General features: G+C 45.4%; 1 protein-coding gene across 4 annotated transcripts; it reads right to left on the reverse strand.

Annotated features, from left to right (window-relative positions):
- Positions 1-438: 438 nt before the first annotated feature.
- zfyve16 (zinc finger, FYVE domain containing 16) lies at positions 439-17,124 on the reverse strand. 4 transcript variants are annotated; one of them, XR_011077353.1, is made up of 19 exons: positions 16,287-16,548; positions 14,724-14,823; positions 12,160-14,180; positions 11,448-11,544; positions 7,621-7,797; positions 7,381-7,517; positions 6,897-7,098; positions 6,515-6,637; positions 6,182-6,337; positions 5,826-6,050; positions 5,440-5,522; positions 5,225-5,329; positions 4,468-4,618; positions 3,971-4,051; positions 3,726-3,888; positions 3,479-3,584; positions 3,212-3,388; positions 1,077-2,492; positions 439-968 (listed from the first exon to the last, which is right to left on the reverse strand). XR_011077353.1 is itself a non-coding variant. In XM_068573690.1 (18 exons), the coding sequence occupies exons 2-18, from the start codon at positions 14,791-14,793 to the stop codon at positions 2,334-2,336; spliced, it is 4,233 nt and encodes a 1,410-aa protein (XP_068429791.1). In that variant the 5' UTR covers positions 14,794-14,823; positions 16,918-17,124; the 3' UTR covers positions 439-2,333. The 4 variants fall into 4 exon arrangements, 3 of the variants coding, with proteins under 3 accessions (XP_068429791.1, XP_068429792.1, XP_068429790.1); XM_068573690.1 differs by lacking the exon at positions 16,287-16,548 and adding an exon at positions 16,918-17,124 and having other exon boundaries at positions 439-2,492; XM_068573691.1 differs by lacking the exon at positions 16,287-16,548 and adding an exon at positions 16,775-16,866 and having other exon boundaries at positions 439-2,492.
- Positions 17,125-18,488: the final 1,364 nt, after the last annotated feature.

Here is an 18,488-nt window from a genome sequence, read left to right on the forward strand (position 1 = left end):
CACGCACACGCACCCACACACACACACACACACACCTTGGACTTTCACCCCTTTCACTGGAGCTTTTTATTGCAACAATTGTGTTTTTTGGAAGATAATGAGATGAAAATATGTAATTAAATAAATATTGCTAATCATAATAATTAAAAACATTTTTGAATTAATGACAAAATAATTTAAAAAATCACAGGAAGTTAAAAAAAACAGTGGAAGAAAAATAAAATATTGTAGAAAGTAAAAGTCCTGCATTCAATTTTTTTACACAAGTAAGATGCAAATTTAGTTTTTGTATAATAATACATCAATATTACTTTTATTTAATGAATGTAGTCGAATTATAAAGAACAATATTTCTCTCTGAATTGTTGTAAACTAGAAACTATACAAAAATGAAAAGACAAAACTATTTAAGACAAATAAAAAGATCACAAACAAAAGTACTGTGTCGTAAAACTCATTTTATTCTTTAAATACTCGAGTTATTCAGACCGGACGAGTAGGACCCAGATACCAGGTTCCCCAAAATAAAAGCTGGTGTTCATGAATAAATAGACGGTTAACACAGAAAAAGAAAACTTTGACAAAAAAGTTGAAAGTCGTTTTGATCGTACAGAGAAAATATAATAGTTTACCTCCACGGATGTTACGGCCCTGATGGATATATAGACGGAGGCGAGCGTCACCCAGACGTCCTGCAGCTCTGGGAGCATGATCTGAGGTCGTTTGCACAGCTGCTGAAACATGTCCACTTTGCTTCCTTTGCTTCACGACGATCCCAGAATGTTTCTTACTTTTGAACTCTTTGTGATTCATGTTGAACAATTGGAGAATAGAGTTTTTGCCCTGAAGCTTTTTGTTCAATATGTCATGCAGACAACACCTACGTCCTTTCAACGTCACCTACGTCTTGTAGTTTGCACTGTGCAGACAACGCCCACGTCCTGTAGTCTGCACTGTGCAGACAATGCCTACGTCCTTTCAACGTCACCTACGTCCTGTAGTCTGCACTGTGCAGACAACGCCCACGTCCTGTAGTCTGCACTGTGCAGACAATGCCTACGTCCTTTCAACGTCACCTACGTCCTGTAGTCTGCACTGTGCAGACAACGCCCACGTCCTGTAGTCTGCAGACAACGCCCACGTCCTGTAGTCTGCAGACAACGCCCACGTCCTGTAGTCTGCACTGTGCAGACAACGCCCACGTCCTGTAGTCTGCAGACAACGCCCACGTCCTGTAGTCTGCACTGTGCAGACAACGCCCACGTCCTGTAGTCTGCAGACAACGCCCACGTCCTGTAGTCTGCAGACAACGCCCACGTCCTGTAGTCTGCATTCTTTCAATGTCGCCTACATCGTGTAGTCCTGTTACCTCTCCTCGCCCTTACCCCTTTCCAGTCTTTATGCTAAGCTAAGCTAACTGACTGCTGGCTGTATCTACTGAAAGATATGAGGGTTTTAATCAATTGGCTCATCGAACTATCAGCAAGAAAGATTATAAGCATAAGAAGAGCAAATTCCGGATCACTACTTCTTAGCAATGAAAAAAATAAAAAAAAGTTGTGAGATGATGAGCCGTAAAGTTCTCATCAGCTGTGCAAAATAACCTCATCTCAAAAACTGAAGCGGACATCGGAAAGTCGAAGAGAAAAAATCTCTCCGACGTAGAAAAAAAATCATTGGTCTGGAGCTAAAAAAAAAGAAGCAAGAGTAACGGCTGGCCTGCAGAAATCAGAAAAGTTGAGTTTCATCACTTTTTGCGTCCAAAAAAGATCGGCTCCTTTGGGGGGAAAACTGAATATAGTCGCTCCCCTCTGAAGCACCGAATCCTGCCGCCAGTAACAACAGCCCCTTTCCTTTAATATCTTTTCATTCAATAAGCCCGGATTAAAATATAATAAATACATCCAAATGAGACAAAGCGTCTGTGAGGGGAGGACATTCACTGAGGATCTGATGGAGCCTGGAAGAAGAAGGAGGAAGAGGAGGAGGAGGAGAAGAAGAAGAAAGTTTGGTTGTATTTGGTCGTGGTCCTCGTGTAGTGTTTGGCTTCTCGTGTTAAAGCAGCTTTGGTGAGGGCAAAAAAAAAAACAAAGAAGAAAAAAAAACTGAAACTCATGTCCGTTTTCATCCGTCCGTGGAAACGTTCCCAAACCTCTGAGCGGGAATGTCGCAGCCGGCGGCGGCAGCTCGTCCGCGGCAGCTCGTCCGCGGCAGCTCGTCCGCGGCAGCTCGTCCGCTGCTTTGTCCAACTGTGCAAATAGAAAGAGCTGCAGCGTCCAAACGTCCACAGCCTCTCTCTTCCTCTCTTCCTCTCTCTCTCTGAGTCCGTAACACTAGATGGTGTGCGTGATGAAGAGGAGGAACTCCATGTCCATAGCGGTCTGCGGTACGCTGGCTCCGCCCCCATGGATGACGGGGATCAGAGCGCCGTCCAGCTCGTTCATGTAGCGCTGAGGGAGGAGGCGGCCGCCGGAGCCGGCCTGGTACTCCACCTGAGAGGAGACAGGAAGTCCTCAAGTACGCACTGCAGCCAACAGCCAACACGTCTTTCCTCATAAACACTTGTAACACTTTGACTTCTTCCGCTACATGTTTGTAGAAAGAGGAGATCACAGTCGGGACTCAATCGGGACTCAAAAACATGACTTCTCTTAGCCCATTTAAGTTAAATGTCCTTTTTAAAATCAGATTATATTCAATATTTCAGTAAATCTAGTCTGGACAAAACGTTAGTCAAATGTATTTCAAGTTAGATTTAATTTGATTTTGTGCATTTCTTGGTAAAAGAACTATTTCCTTCTAATGCTAAGAACAATTTGATTATTCTTCTAAAATTGCCCCTAAAAAAAATTACTTTAAAATCTAATTTATTTAATTTCAACCAAATTATTGGAAACAGTGGTAAAACACAACGCTGGAGAAAGATGAGATTTTGATGAAGTTTTAGGTTTTTAAGTAAGAACGCCCCTAAAAAAATAACTTTAAAATATAATTTGGTTAATTTTGATTAAATTAATGGAGAAAAAAAAATTGTCTGAAAAAAGATGAGAAGTTTAATTATTTTTTTGGTAAATTTTTTTATACAATTTTGATAATTTTACCGTTAATGTTTAAAGTAAAAAATAAAGTAAATTGACAAAAAAATAAAGATTCTAACATTCACATTTATTATATTCATATATTCATTAATAGAGGAGTCACATGACGTTACCATGTCCGCCTGCGTGGAGACGCGCAGCGACAGCGAGTTGATGCCGCTGGACGCCAGCACGGCGAGGTGCGGCGTGAGCGCGCTGCAGGCGGCCAGCGCCATCTCCTTCTGGAACACGCTGCAGGACGACAGCACCGCCTCCAGGCTGCAGGCCGGCGCCTTCAGCTGGTAGAACACCTGCAGGGGGGAGGGAATCGAAGACCCGGACCGTCAGCTGCCGCCGCGCAGGGCGAGCGGGCGGACGCGTTCGGCTCGTTCAAACCTCACCTCGGTGCAGCGGATGGTGCGTCCGTCCGACTCGAACTCCGTGTCCTGCTGCATCCTCACGCTGCGGACGCCGTCTAGAGGACGCCCGTCCACGCCGCTGGTTCTGCTGCGGGGGAGAGGCGGAGAACGTCACGCGGCAGTGAGGAAAAATAAATGCAGATTTAACTTTTATTTAAAAAAGGACAGGTTCCCTTAACGAGGGGAAGGAATCTCGTTCAGAGAACTTGAGCAGCGAGCCGGTCGTTACCCTGTGTTGACGGATGAACTCAGGTCGACCCAGCGGACGCTGACGTTCTCCCGCAGCTCTCCTCCGTCGTTCCGGCCGCACGGGATGTGGAAGTCCGTCTGCTCCCTCAGGGCGCCACGTAGAGCCTCCATGGTGTCAGGAGGGATCTGAACCATCAACCCGTCTGAGGACAGAAACACAGTTACGTAAAAAACAACAACAACAACAGTGGAGGATATGTGGAGTAAAAGCCCGTCACTTCTCACCCTCAACAATGCTGGACTTGGCAACGAAGCCCGACGATGCCTTCAGGGCCCCGTTGAACACCACGAAGCTGGCCCCGGTCACTGAAACAAAGACACAGAATTATGTCATCGCTCTTCTTCTTCTGTGTTTACGACGGGCCGGGGCCCCGGCCGGGTTCATACACATGTTGACCAACGGATTTCCATGATTTTTTAACAAATTTCCATTATTTTTAACCAAATTTCTATGACTTTTAACCACATTTTCTTGAGCAAACATTGTGTGAAATCTGTGTGTAAACGGTAAAAAGTGATAAAATGTAGTAATGAGGATTCAAAGCATACAGTATACCTTAAATGACACGAATGAATGAGAGACAATAGTTTGATTAAAAGAATAAACATGTATATAGATGCCTGTATATACGCCTGCTTATATTTTGAGCCTCTTTCTTTCCATGACTCCTTGCCCTGTCTTCTTCTTCTTCTTCTCCTCCTCTATTCCCGGCGGGCCTCACCTGTGCGGGTCTTTCCGGGCTTGCTGCTGGCCTGCGTCTGGTAGTTCCCCTCCTCGCCCTGGAAGCACACCAGGTGGGAGTCGGCCTCGGCGCTGAAGCGCGCCCCGATGCTGATGACGTGCTCGTTGGACGCGTTCACCACCTTCTGCATCTGAGACACCAGCACACCACGTCAGCCCTGCAGTGCACTAACACACACTGTGTACTTACACACTGTGAACATACTCAGTACAGGGAAGCTTTAAAAACATTAAAGTAAAAATACTCGATCAGGAAAATGTCTGTGTTTAAATATCGTATCTGATGTTTCTGGATGCATATTAACGTCTTTATGCCCTGTTTAATATACATATACCTCTAAGATGTAGTACAGTACAAAGTACAATATGTACCTCTGAGATGTAGTACAGCAAAACGTAGTACAAAGTACTACATGTACCTCTGAGATGTATTATAGTACAAAGGACAATATGTACCTCTGAGATTTAGTGCAGTAAAAGGTACATTATGTACTTTTGAGGTGTAGTACAGCAGAAAGTACATTATGTACCTCTGAGATGTAGTACAGTAAAAAGTACTACATGTACCTTTGAGATGTAGTGCAGTAAAAAGTACTACATGTACATTAAAAGTACTACATGTACCTCTTATGACGTTAAATATCTCACTAACTTAGTAAACATTAACACATTAAAGCACTAATCGTCTCATCAAAGCGGCTGAGTTTATTTCCCAGAATGCCGTGCGGCCCCGGTACCTCGTGGAAGCTGCGTTTGGGGATGTCGATGTAGCTGTGGCCCATCTCCATGTGGATCCTCAGGCCCTCCACCACCGACAGGCTGTACTGGTAGTTCCTCAGGTCCTGCGGGAGGGAAAAAACTTTATTTAAAAATCCCCAAGGAACAAAAACAAAGAACTTTAAAAGTGAAACTCTCGCCCTGTTTTCAGCCAGACTCGTGTTTCATGACTCACAGCCAGCAGGTTCATGATGGTGTGTCCCGTCTCTCGGTACACGGAGTCCCGAAAACGGACGCTGGTCAACGTGGTGGGATAAACTGGGAGAGAGAGGAATACCAGTTAGTGACGTCACGATAGTTAAACGTCTATAACTGATTCTACGAAGCGTGGAGACGCATTTACAGACAACATCAACAAAAGAAGATGAATGAAACCAGAACAAATTAAACTCACTAAATGAAACCAACGGTGAGAAATTAAACATAATCACTAAAGAAGACTGCAACAAAGTAACAACGAATAAAAACAATCATGGCATCTCTGAAAATGTGATATTTACTACTGAAAGACAGACAGAGATACACACTCACTCACTCTCACACACTCTCACTCTCTCTCACCGCTGTACTCGGCCCCGAGCCGCAGCAGCAGCCTCAGAGGAAACACCTTGGCCCATGGGACCTCCAGCTTCTGGACCAGCAGCCCGAACATGAAGGGAGCGGCCGGCAGAGACAGCCCCTCCAGAGGCTGGCCGGCGGGGGGGAAGAACAGCATGCCGGCGTGGTCCTTACTGCCCAGGAAGCTACTGGTGAACGTCACATTGTCCAGGTCCTCCAGCAGCTTGCCTGAGACACACCGGAAGGAGGAGAGGGTTAGGAGGAGGGAGACCTGCAGGTGCTGCTCTAAAAAGGTGAGAGAGAGACCGGCAGGTGCTGCTCTAAAAAGGTGAGAGGGAGACCTGCAGGTGCTGCTCTACCTTTCTGGGCCTCCTGGTAGATGTTCAGGTAAAGCGTGAACAGATCCTTGGGGAGCGTTTTCTCTTCCGGCAAACACTCCAACAGGAACACCAGCTCCCTCTGACCCAGAGCCTGGAGACCGTTAGAGCCGAAGCACCAGCACTGACGACTGCAGTCTGAGGGGAGGGAGGGAGGAAGAGGGAGAGAACAGAGGGAAGGGAGAGAAAGGAGAGGAAGAAAGAGTCAGTCAATAGAGGACGAGCACCTAAACATGATGGAAGGGATGATCGACAGCTAATTAGCCTATTTGTGTGAGTGAGATATCTATCTATCTATCGAGTTGCTGTACTCACACGTCACCAGCTTGACGTTGACGAGTAGGTTTGCATTCAGAACAAACGTCAGCGGTCGAGGCCCGCCCTCCTCTAGCAGGTGTAGGATCTGGCAGGGGGCGGGGCTTTCCTCCACCAGCACATCTGGAGAGGAGAACACACACACACACACACACAGGTCATCTGCTGAAGTTGAAAAAAATCTAACTTTCTGATAAACTAAATAAATAAAAACTGTCAAATTCACTCTGAAAACTAACAAACTAATCCTAAAAATGAAACTGCAAAGTGAAAACGCTATAAATATAATTAAAAGCAACGCGTAAAGCTGCACACGCGTGGAGGAAGCACCGTCTAATGAAGCTACACGTAAACACAAACAAAAACGTAAACACTAAAACACCTCCCGCCTCGTCCTCCCCGGTGGCGATGAGCAGCGGCGGCAGCTCGTCCTCGTGGTCGGGCAGCAGGCTGGGGACCCTCGCCACGCAGGAGCCGACCCCAGAGAGCAGGGCGTAGTCCCAGGGGCCCGAAGCGGGGGCCCGCTCCTCCACCGGCCCGGAGGCATCGGGGGCGGAGCCACCGGCGTCGACCTCCGTCCCCGGCTGAAACATGAGGTATTAATATACGTTTTTACCGTCCACAATACTTCAATATTCAATATATATAATATATATCTCTGTTGATTTCATGCATTTAACAATAAGCCTATATTTTACATTTCAGGCAGACATTTGCCTCTAAGTTTGTAAATATGCTTTGGATATTGAGGTTATAAAACAATCCAATTTGACCCCGTTAACCACCAGCAGAAGAAAACAACGCAGGTGTAAAAGACGCTAAGATAAAGTCCTCTCTTCGGGGGCGGCATGGAGGCGGAGCCTCACCGTCCGGTCCGGAGAGCCGGCGGCGAAGTCTTGCGAGCTGCGGCGGCTCGTCACCGACAGCTTGCTGGTGTCGGCCACCTCCCCGTTGGGCAGGATGCCGTCGGCGAACCACACGCGCTTCTGCTCCCGGGGGCAACCTGGGGACACAAGGCGGGTCTTAAAGGGTTCAGCGCACCGGGGAGAACCCAGCAGCAAGTGAAAAAGTACAAGACTTGTGTTCTGTAGTTAAGAGAACCGTACTGTCGTTGTTCGGCTGTTTGAGAACGGACACGGGCACCATGACGGTGGGCGGAGGGGAGTTAAGCGTGCCGGCGGCTCGTGCCTGCTGCAGAGGGGGGATGGTGCTGCAGTACTCAGATGGGACGTTGGGGTTGGGACTGGGACCTGCAGGACTCATCATCCGCTCCAGGGCCTGGGCTACAAGGAGAAACACGTCATGGAGGCGGGGCGGCTTCAGCACGAACTTCACTTTCTGTCATCCTCTCTCGCTTCCAGCCAACATTCCGTCTCTGCGGACGCGTCGCGTTGAACCAGAGGACGGAGCCGGCTTCTGGATCCTCAGAGGAGGTTTTGTTCCCTCCAGCGCCGCCATGAGGCCATCATGAAGCCGCCATGAGGCCATCATGAAGCCGCCATGAGGCCATCATGAAGCCGCCATGCAGGCCATTATTTATGGAGAACAGAATGGATGAATTCATGAAATGTGTTCAGTGAATCCCTTTATTTTAACACCCACACACCCACACCCACCCACCCACCCACCCACCCACACACCCACACACACACACACACACACACACACACACACACACACACACTTAATGTGTTGTCATGAAACTGTTTCTGGTTGTTTGTTTTCTTGTTAAAGCTTTATTGTGTTGTTATTGTTCTCGTTCTCTGCACATCTTTGTAGAAGAGGAGGCCACGCCTTTAATGATGAAGAGGACGTTCAGTCGACGGGCGACAAGCTGTGATTTAATGTTACCGAAGAGGAGAGAGAGATGATGCTCCCACGAGAGAGAGAGGGAGAGAGAGATAGAGAGGGAGAGAGCGAGAGAAAAAGGGAGCGATAGAGAGAAAGAGAGAGAGAACGCTGATGTAGCACATCGTATCGATCAGCTTCACAGATCTTCATGGATCTGTTGTTGTGTCCTGAGGAAGAAGCGACTTTCAGCTAAAACTTCTCCGTGCATCTCAACCTGAAGCTGCTCCTCCAACAGAGAACAAGTTCACGACGACCTTCCTTTCAACAACATTTCATTCTACGAGTCCCACTTAAAATCTCTCCACAAAAAAAACAACGTTTACTTTCATCAGATTCTGTTAAGGACATTAAACTCCTCAGTGAAACTATGACGTCATGATTTATTCACCCGTCATGTGACCACATGAGGAGAAACTCTGACTCAGGAAGTGAACACAAAGGAGAGGTCATAAACATGCAAAAAAAAAAAATATATATATATATATATATATATATATATATATATATATATATATATATATATATATATATATATAAATAAAAACACTATATATTATATAAACACTATATACATTATATAAACATCTACATACAGCAAGTAAAGCTAGCAATTTCTTTCTAACGTTGCAAACATGTTGATATCTTGACTCCAGTGTTAATTATCAAATAAACTCAACTTCTTTTTCATGATTTAAATCATAATAACGGCGTTCTTCTTGCACTGAAGACATTCCAGTTCTCTGCTTCTGTTTCTAAAGAGGAACAGGACTTTTATTTTGAAGGAGAAAATTAAAGCAACAAATAAAATTAATAATTAGCCAAAAGCAGGCGTCGGGGTTCAGAGGGTTAAAAGGATATAAATAGTCTGGCAGCATCACTACAAGGAGACTCGTTTCATCCTGGGAAACGATGACGAGGCAGAAAATAAAACAAAAAGTCATCCAGAGCTTCAGGATAATGACTTCAAGTACGAAAAAGAAACCCACGAGGGACACACGCAGATTATGATCGCTACAACAAACCAACAGAAAAACAAAGGGGCAGTAAAGAAACGCAGCTCACCTCATCATCATCATCCTCCTCTCTGCTAAAACTCAAACGGTCCAAATCCCTGCGAGTCTGTTCCTCAGTCTGACTTTGGACCCTCCCATCGCAGCGCCCTGTGGATCCCAGTCTACGTCTGTTGTTAGCCGCAATAGCCTGTTAGCTTTAGGCTGCCGTGAGTGTGTGTGTGTGTGTGTGCGTGTGTTTGTGTGTGTGTGACTGTTATGAGAGATGGAGAGAGGAAAAGGAGGGAGGGAGGAGAGGTGACGGAGAGAAGAGAGCGATTGCGTCACCGCTCGAGCCTCCACCGGCCGCAAGAAGTGGATCACCGGTTCCTTCTTAAATTAGACGGCGCGTGCGAGCATCACATGTCTACTGTAGTGCACACACACACACACACACACACACACAAGGACAAATGCCAGTGTCCTGCTATAACTCTGCCCCCCCCCCCCCCCTCTCCCTGCTGCAGTCTTTTAACTATAAAAAGACGCCTCTCTGCAAACGGACCACAGAAGCGGAAAAAAAACCATCCTAAAAATGTTTGTTTTTCCCTTTTTTACTTTACGTAAATACACACCAACGAAGAAGACACACTTCTCGCTTCTTTTGTGATTTGGAGCCTTAAATATTCACCGAACCGCAGAGTGAAAACCTCTCTGTGATTAACTTTTCATGGAGACTATTTAGAGACGACTCCGTCTGCTCCCGAGAAGAAACCCGGAGCGTTATTTATTATTTACCCAATCACAGAGAGAGGAGGCGGTTTATTTAGACAACTGACACATATTGAAGCTGCGTTGCGGTAAACTTAACACACCGGCTTCAGAGCGAGGTACAAGTCATCCTTCATAAAAACATCATATAATCTGCCCCTCTGCACACTTTTAAACCGTTATTCTATTACAACAGAGTTATGGACAAACGTATTGATTTACACACATCTAACGCGTCTGCAGCTGCCGCTAATCACAGATTATGTCACAGATTATATGACAGGAAGCCGTGAGAAATGAACCGAGTTGCTGGACAAGCATCTGTAGGATTTATGTTACTGTTAAGTATTATTGTTTAGTTATTCTAGTTGTTTGTTCATTTAGGTTCTTGATGCATTTAGATTTTTTTGTGTAGGTTAATTATCTGTAGTTACATTGCATTCTTTTGGCTGTGTAATCCACATACCCATGATGCATCAGTGGCCTTTGTTTATTTTCTTTGATTCATGTTTTTTTCTCTCTTTGATTTAGTTTTTCTTCTGTTTGATTTTTTTCCCGTCTTTTTTTTCTTAGATTTCTATTTCAATTTATGTTTTTTTTCTTCATTTTCTTAGATTCATGTTTTTTTCTCTTTGATTTATATTTATTTTTCTTCTTGTTTGATTTTTTTTTCTTCGTGTTTTTTTCTTTTGATTTTTTTTTTTTGTTTGATTTATGTTTTTTTCTTATTTTGTTTTGATTTTTGTGATTTTTTTATTTAATTATGTTTTTTTTAAATTGTGCAAAAGCAATGATGTAATGTTCAGCCCGTGTTTTATTTTAATTGTTTCATAACCCAATGAGGTTGATGACAGCGGACAAATAGTGAAGTTGCAGCTTGAGCCAAAATAACGAGCTGAAAGACGCCAAAGGCGCTAAAGATGCTCAATAAGCTCAGACGGGTGATGATTATTTCTGGGTCGACACAGCATTGATCTGTTGTCGATATAAAAACACGAGTGTGGCTTTCAGTCGAGCAACTCAACCTGTCAGACGTATGTTTTACTTCCTGGTCGTACACTTCCTTACATGAAATTGTTGAAATCAGCGAGAGCAAAACACCCTCTGTCTGTTTTACAATATGAAGTCTGTACTTTGCACTAACATCAGCATTTGAATTTGAACATTCAGGCTTCTTTCTAATGTCTCTCCGGGTGGCACAAATACATTCATCAAGCGACGTGAAAAGTGTATTTTTGTTCTTCGAATAAAAAACGCCCGCATTCATTATTTGCAGGAGCCCTGTGAGCCTGCGAGTTCGCGCTCGGGGCTGAGGGTCTTACCTCGGTGGATGGTGTCGAAGCAGACGACGCAAACGCGAGCCTCCTTCTCCAGGTACTTCAGCTTGCACCTCCTGCTGCAGCACACTGCACAGTACACCTGCCACAGAGCGGAGACAGCTGAGCACAATGTGACATGCTTCCTGCTCCGGTCAACGTCAACAACAACAACACAGTCGTCACTAATGCGCTTTAATCAGTGGCCCCTTCAAGGACTTAGCTCCTTCTTTAGGACACGCGGCTCACTGGAGATCTGTAGGAGAGCTAAAAAAAAACTAAAAAAAAACCACAAGTGCTGACTCATGCTCTCTGTCCATGAATCCTCTGAGCTGTAAATCTGTTTTATTTATTGGACTGTTACCAGAACACGCTCACTCATTGAAGACTTTTACTTTCACGTCACGTGTGGAATGAGCTTTAAAAGCACCGACACGTGCAGAAAAGAATTAACGCAAAAGAAACCTCATTAATTAAGTTGATATTTATTGCCCCCTGGTGGTCAGGAGAGAGAAAGCAGCTTTGAAGCATAGACTTCTATACAACCAGAGGAGTTGCTCCCTGGTGGTCAGGAGAGAGACTGCAGCTTTTACACATGAAGCATAGACTTCTATACAACCAGAGGAGTTGCTCCCTGGTGGTCAGGAGAGAGACTGCAGCTTTTACACATGAAGCATAGACTTCTATACAACCAGAGGAGGAATCAGAACGGTCTTACCTTCCCGCAGGCTCGACAGTGATGCCGCCTCTTCGTGAAGGTGAACCTCTGATAGCAGTTCATGCAGTTGGGCGCTTCAGAGTCGGGCACCCAGGAGGGCTGCCGGCTCCCCAGCTCCTCCGCTCCCTCCCTCTTCCAGTTGGCCGGCGCGGCGCCGTCCACGGGCGAGTCCCCGGGGTACGGCGGCGGCTCTGAGAGCTCATCGTACGCGACGCCATAGTCCCGGGGCTCCTGGGAGGCGCACATCGGGCTCAGGTCCCTGGTGTTGGCTTGCTGCTCTACCGAGAGGCTTGAGGGCGAGCCTTCCTCCTCGTCCTCGTCCTCATCCTCGTCCGCGCCAAGCGTCCTCCCAGGCTCCTCGTCTTCCTCGTCCTCCCCCGCTGGTGGAGATCTGGCGGTTTGGCATTGCAGCCGCTTAGGTCTGGCGCCTCCATAGGAGGGCAGCTGCTGCGGGGGTTGGAAGGAGTTGCTGGTCAACGAATGGTTCATCCCGGAGGGGAGATCTGGCTCATCTCGGCAAGGAGGCGCGCAGGTGTCCTGCGACGGAGCCCCGGGGTCGAACCCTCCCTCTGCGGAGGCGCACATTGTTCTATCGCTCTCTGGAGCGGCCAGATCCTCGACTCTGTCTCCGGCGCAGCTCATGGGCTCGACTGACCGGCCCCCCAGGTCTCCGTCGGCCTCCGGGAGACTCTCGGCGCCGCCGCGTTGCTGCTCCGCCGCCTTGGCGTGCGCCCGCAAGAAGGCGTCCAGCTCCTCGTCCGTGACCAGCAGCTCGGCCTGGTCGCTCTCGGGCAGGTACTCGAAGCCGAACTCCAGAGGGTCGACTGGGCTGGGTTCTGAGCGGTCGCCGCTGGCAAGGTCTGCGGGCAGGACCACGGCGGCAGGTTCGAGAGTAAGACGTCGCGCTTCTGGTGACGCCGGTAGCTGTCGGGACTCCTCCTCCTCTACGGGGTCCTCTGAACGAGACCCGGCTCCCGAGGCCGACACGGAGACAGAGACGGCGTCAGCGTCAGCGTCGGCCTCTGCGGTCTCGGAGACGTCAGCCGCCTTGTCGAGCCTCGACTCTTCCTCCGCGGTCGCCGGAGCTCCACAAATGGACGCGCCGGCGTTGGCCGGGCACGCCGAGACCGCCGGCACGCCGTCCGAATTTGACCCGACAGAGAACTCTGCCTCGCCGGCGTCCAGAGCTTCCTCTGACTCTGCGTTCGCAGACCTCGTCGTTTCTGTAATGCCGTCACCAGAGAGCGGGGCCTCCTCCGGGTCGCCGCGGTCTAAAGAGTTATTGACCACTCGGTCCGTGCAAGCCTCCTCCTCCTCCACCACCTCCTCACAGTTCCTCTCCTCTTTCTCGGCGGCCCGCGGTGACGCCTCCTCCTCCGTGGACTCGGCGCTCCGCTCCGCTGCGACAGCAGTGGCGGGCAGGATGACGTCCAGCAGGCTGAGCGAAGCAGAGAAGCCGCCGCTCGGCTCCGCGGCGAGCAGCTCGCTGGCCCGCTCCTCCGCGCCGGCGTCCCTAAAGCCGTCCCGCCGCTCCTCCCCGCTGACCACTGGTCCGTCAAAGTCCACGAGCAGCGCGTCCTCCTTCTTCTCCCCTTTCTCCTCCACCTCCTCCTCCTCTGTCATTTGCCTCTCCGCCACGTCCAGCTCCCCGAAAGCATCGTGGCTGTCGGCCCGGACCAGGCCGGCCGAGCCGGTGTCGCTCACCAGATCGCACACCGGCTTCAGGGCGCGGTCGGGGCAGGGTGGCGCCGCGGCGCTCTGAGCCGGCCTGAGGTCCACGGAGGAAAGGAGGTCCACCGCTGTGAGGGGCTGCTGACCTTTGACCTCTCGGTCATCGGCGCCGCGGCTCTGAGCGCCGCCGGGCCGGTCGGGACAGCTGGAGGCAGAACCATAATGCAGAGAGTTAAGGTCGGGGGGGGGCGGCGGCACAGCAGAGGCTTCGGGGGGTAAACACTGAGAGCCCAGCGAGGAGAAGGGGTACACAGACGGCTTCAGGAAAACAGATTTGCACTCATGTTCCTCTGAAATAATAAAAAGAACAAAACATGTTACACTCAGATATCAGTTTGAAAAAATAATCTAGATTACGGATGTTTAGTCGAACAATTAGAACGCTAACCTTTCTAACAGTGACTTGAATTGAAATAAAAACTAGACATGAAAGTATTTTTTAGGTTCACATACACACTTTTTTAAAATATCATAAAAAAAAACACGATAGACAGTCAATTGACAATCGATCGACAGAAAAATAATCCAATAAAATCTGAATTTTTCACAAGTAAATCAGTTGTTTTCTGGTTTTTCTATTTGTTTTATATTTAAGCTGAAAAAGCTAATTCTCTTAGTTTATTGTCATTTCTTAAAGCTTCTGTGTTCTTTTAAATTATTTTTTTTTTTTGGACTAATCTAATAAAAATGTGAAGGCGAGCTCTGAGAAATTGAGACGAACTTTTCTTTTTTTTTTTCTTAAAACTTTTCTGACATCAAACAGACAAAACGACAACAATACGCCGACTCATCAGAAGCGTGTGAAACTCGTCATCTCGGTGGTCGTTTCTTACCGGTGTTGAGCTCAAAGTCGTCCAGCAGTTTGTCGAGGTCGCACACAGCCGCCTTGAAGAAGCTGTCCATGCTGGACGAGAGCAGAGGACCCGTCGGCTCCTGAAGGAACAAACACACAATGACACTCATGGTGACATCGTCTCCTCTCAGGCTGCAGCTCCATTTGACACACAAAGTGTTTAACAACGCGTCAACAAGTCTTTAAAAGAGATAAAACACTAGTGGAGTGAGAGAAGAAAAATCTTAGGATCAACAAACCGCTGTGCGTCAGGAACATAAATAGACGATAACAAAAGAACCGCGGAGCGACAACACACAACCAATAATAAACACAAACAGTCATTCTGTCTGAATATATAATAATGCAGTTATTGTGGATTATTTCCTGTTGGTTTATTGCTTCTTAGTGTATTTATAATACTTGTTTTGGTCTGGTTTCTTTGCACTGCGTTTCTGTGCTGCTGTCCATCCTGTAAACGTCTCCACTGAGGGACTCATAAAGAGTTATCTCATCACATCTTATTTTATGAGTCTCTGACCTGCAATTTAAACTTTCTTAAAGTCTCGATAACGCCACGACACGCCTCGAGTCTTTAACTGGGATTTGTGGAACTTTACCGGGAATGAAAATGGGTCAAATTTGAGAAAAGCGACGCTCTAAAAATAAACTTCACACTGCAAACATCACACAGCAGCTGCATGATGGAGGAGTCACTTTGCTCTCCAAGAATAACAGGCGGCCTCTGAACCAAGATTCATCCTGATGAACAGAAAACAGTCACATGTCGTTTTGGTCATATGACTCTTTTATTTCCCACAATTATACTGATTAAAAGAACCTTTCTGGCCTGAAGACGCACAGAGAGCTGAAGAGGAGCGTCCTTATTCCACATGTCACAGAGTCACGTGTATTTTCTGTGTACTGGAACTACATTTGGAATGAGGAAGCCTTGCTGAATGAAAACACACCTTGCGGTAATCATCACTCTGAAATGTGCTTGTGCATAAATGTGGCAATACTAGTTATGAACGATTAATAAACAGCTGATCGGGACGAGGAGGAAGTATTCTGACCTTGTACTTGTGTACAGGCAGCAGTACAAAGTACTTTAAGTTGGCTGATTCAACCTCCAACAACGCTTCACATCTCAAAGTCATGATCTGCAGACCAGGAGCTTTAGTTTGAAACTGGAGTAAAAAGTACTATATCCCCTCTGGAATGTATTGCAGTATCAGAAAAGTAAAAGTACCTCAAAACTGTTCCCAACTACAGTACTCGAGTGAACACAGTAAAAAAAGTGCTATACCTCTGAGATGTAGTACAGTACAAAGTACTACATGTACCGCTAAGATGTAGTACAGTACACGTTGTATATGTACCTCTGAGGTGTAGTATAGTAAAAAGTACAATGTTTACCTCTGGGATGTAATACAGTATAAAGTACCTCTGAGATGTAGTACAGGAAAAAGTGCTACATGTACCTCTAAGATGTATTACAGGAAAAAGTACAATATTTACCGCTGGGATGTAGTACAATATAAAGTATATAAACTATATGTACCTCTGAGATGTCGCGGAGGAGAAGTATAAAGAAGAATAACATAAGATATATTCAAGTGCAGTCCAAAGTACAGGTCCATAAATGTTTACTTCCTGTACACAACCCGCTGGTCCAGATTTTTACAAACAGATTCCAACTGAACGCCAGATGAGGTCACAGAATAAGCCGGGTAACACATATCGTCGTAACACCAACGGCAACCGGTGTCAGGCTGACATCAAACTCCCCCTTCAGTTAAAGACCGTTTTTAACGTTACTGTCACATCTCTGCGGGATCCCTCCGCAGCCTGCCACGCAACAAAAAACACAGTTTACATCACGCGTATCGCCAAGGGCTCACACCTTTAAAATACAGGATTAGCAAACGAGCTAACTAAAGCAAAGAGCGTAACAGTGAGCTAACGGCTGACGTTTAGGGGCTTTAAACGCACCCAACACGTTGATTTAAGGGGCTGAACGGAGCAGACGTACAGCGGTGTTATTCTCACCTGACATTCACGCGATTAAAGCTCCAGTTAACGCGTCAGTCGCGTTGTTATTGCCCGCGTTAGCTGCGCTAACGTAAGCTAGTTTCCTAGTGGAGAAGGGGGGGGGGGGGTACTAAACTGTTTTCTGTTACTGAATTCCTTACCCGTGCTAGTTTATTCCATCTCTCCGACGTTGTCCTCCAACGAAACGGCGCTCACGTTCCGGTTAAAAACGGCAGCAAACGTTGTCTCCTTCTCCGTTATCGAGGCAGTTAAAGTTGTGTGTGTGTGCGTGTGTACGTGTGTGAGTCTGTGTGTGTGTGTGTGTGTTGGATGAGTTTTTATTGGAGATGTGTGAATTCTCCACTCGGGCGGCCATCTTGAAACAGCTCATCGGGAGGTCACGGGATTCCGCTCCAAACCGACTCATTTAATTATTTAATTATTATTATTAGGAGTTATGGTTCACGTAGGAGGTTCATTGTTTACAATCAACTTGGCCAAGCTCCTGTTCTTAATGTTGACTTCTCACATACAAACGACATAAAACCTCACATTTTAAATCTAATAATATGTAATAATTTAATTAAAATGTTATTTTTTGCTTTGTTTTTTGTTTATTATTATATTTTATTATCATATTATTTCAGTCCATAGGGAAATATTGTACTTGTTTTAAATGTACTACATGTATTTCTTATGTACTAGTTACCTTCTACAACAAGAATAAATGCTTTTATGAAATGATGACTATAATCATATTCTATACTATAACATTCAACATAAACCCTATATTTTCCTGATAAAACTTCTGTACTTTTACTTAAGATACAACAACAACAACAATACGTTATAATAAATAAAGAAGCAAACAGTAAAGACATGACAAATAAATCAACAGCAGCAGTAATTTCATGCATCGCCATTAAGATCCTTGAACATTAAGAACCCTCAAACTCATTCAGACAATATTTATTTAAAAATGAATCACAAATGACTTAACACACGGCTGAACAAACACAATGCAGTACAACTGTAGAGGAGGTAAACTCACTCTTGAACCTTTTGAACCTTTTTTTAATCTTTTGTTACCCACAATGCAGGAAGAAGACAGAAGAACTGAGAGTTGGTTTTAGTTGCTTTATGTGTGTTAAGTTGTGTTTCAACTGAATATATTCATAATTATTGTATTAAGGAATGAAATGAAATTTCCATATCCAGCTGTAATAATGACATTTCTTGCCCTGTGTAGTAACAGTTTACTACCACCAGGTGGCGACTGAGTCCTGTGAACTGCCATCAATGGATACCTGTTTATAAAGCTCTAATACAGTCTATGGTTGTATTATCATGTTATTATTATAACATAATATGTGTTTCACAATAATATAGATATTATATTATTATCATTGTATTAATATATTGTTGTTTTTTGTATTATTACAATATTATATTGTATTTTTAATCATATTAACGTTAAAATTGTTATTATTGTACATATTTTATTATTATATTATCATCATCATTTCATTAAATTATAATTCATTATTTCTGTTACAATTATTATTATAATGGTTTGTATTTGTATGTAATACAATAACATATTTGTTTTTATAATATTATTATAAGACGTAGTATTGTTAAACTTTGTATTATTATAATAATATTGTAATTATATTTGAAAATTATTATGATAATTATTAAAAGACAAAATGTTATCGTTATTATTTTATAA

This window comes from Clinocottus analis, unplaced genomic scaffold (assembly GCF_023055335.1).
Source record: "Clinocottus analis isolate CAN_PGR_092001 unplaced genomic scaffold, fCliAna1.0.p SCAF_13, whole genome shotgun sequence".
NCBI lineage: Eukaryota > Metazoa > Chordata > Actinopteri > Perciformes > Cottidae > Clinocottus > Clinocottus analis.

What these genes read in the sequence shown, in the direction of transcription:
- zfyve16 (XM_068573689.1), bottom strand. Translation starts at nt 16,328, where the DNA reads ATGTTATTCTTCTTTATACTTCTCCTCCGCGACATCTCAGAG. An exon ending in TCCTCCGCGACATCTCAGAG is followed by an intron (nt 14,824 to 16,286) that starts GTACATATAGTT and finishes TTGTTCCTTCAG; the next exon opens with GAGCCGACGGGTCCTCTGCT. An exon ending in TCTCCACGCAGGCGGACATG is followed by an intron (nt 2,493 to 3,211) that starts GTAACGTCATGT and finishes GTCTCCTCTCAG; the next exon opens with GTGGAGTACCAGGCCGGCTC.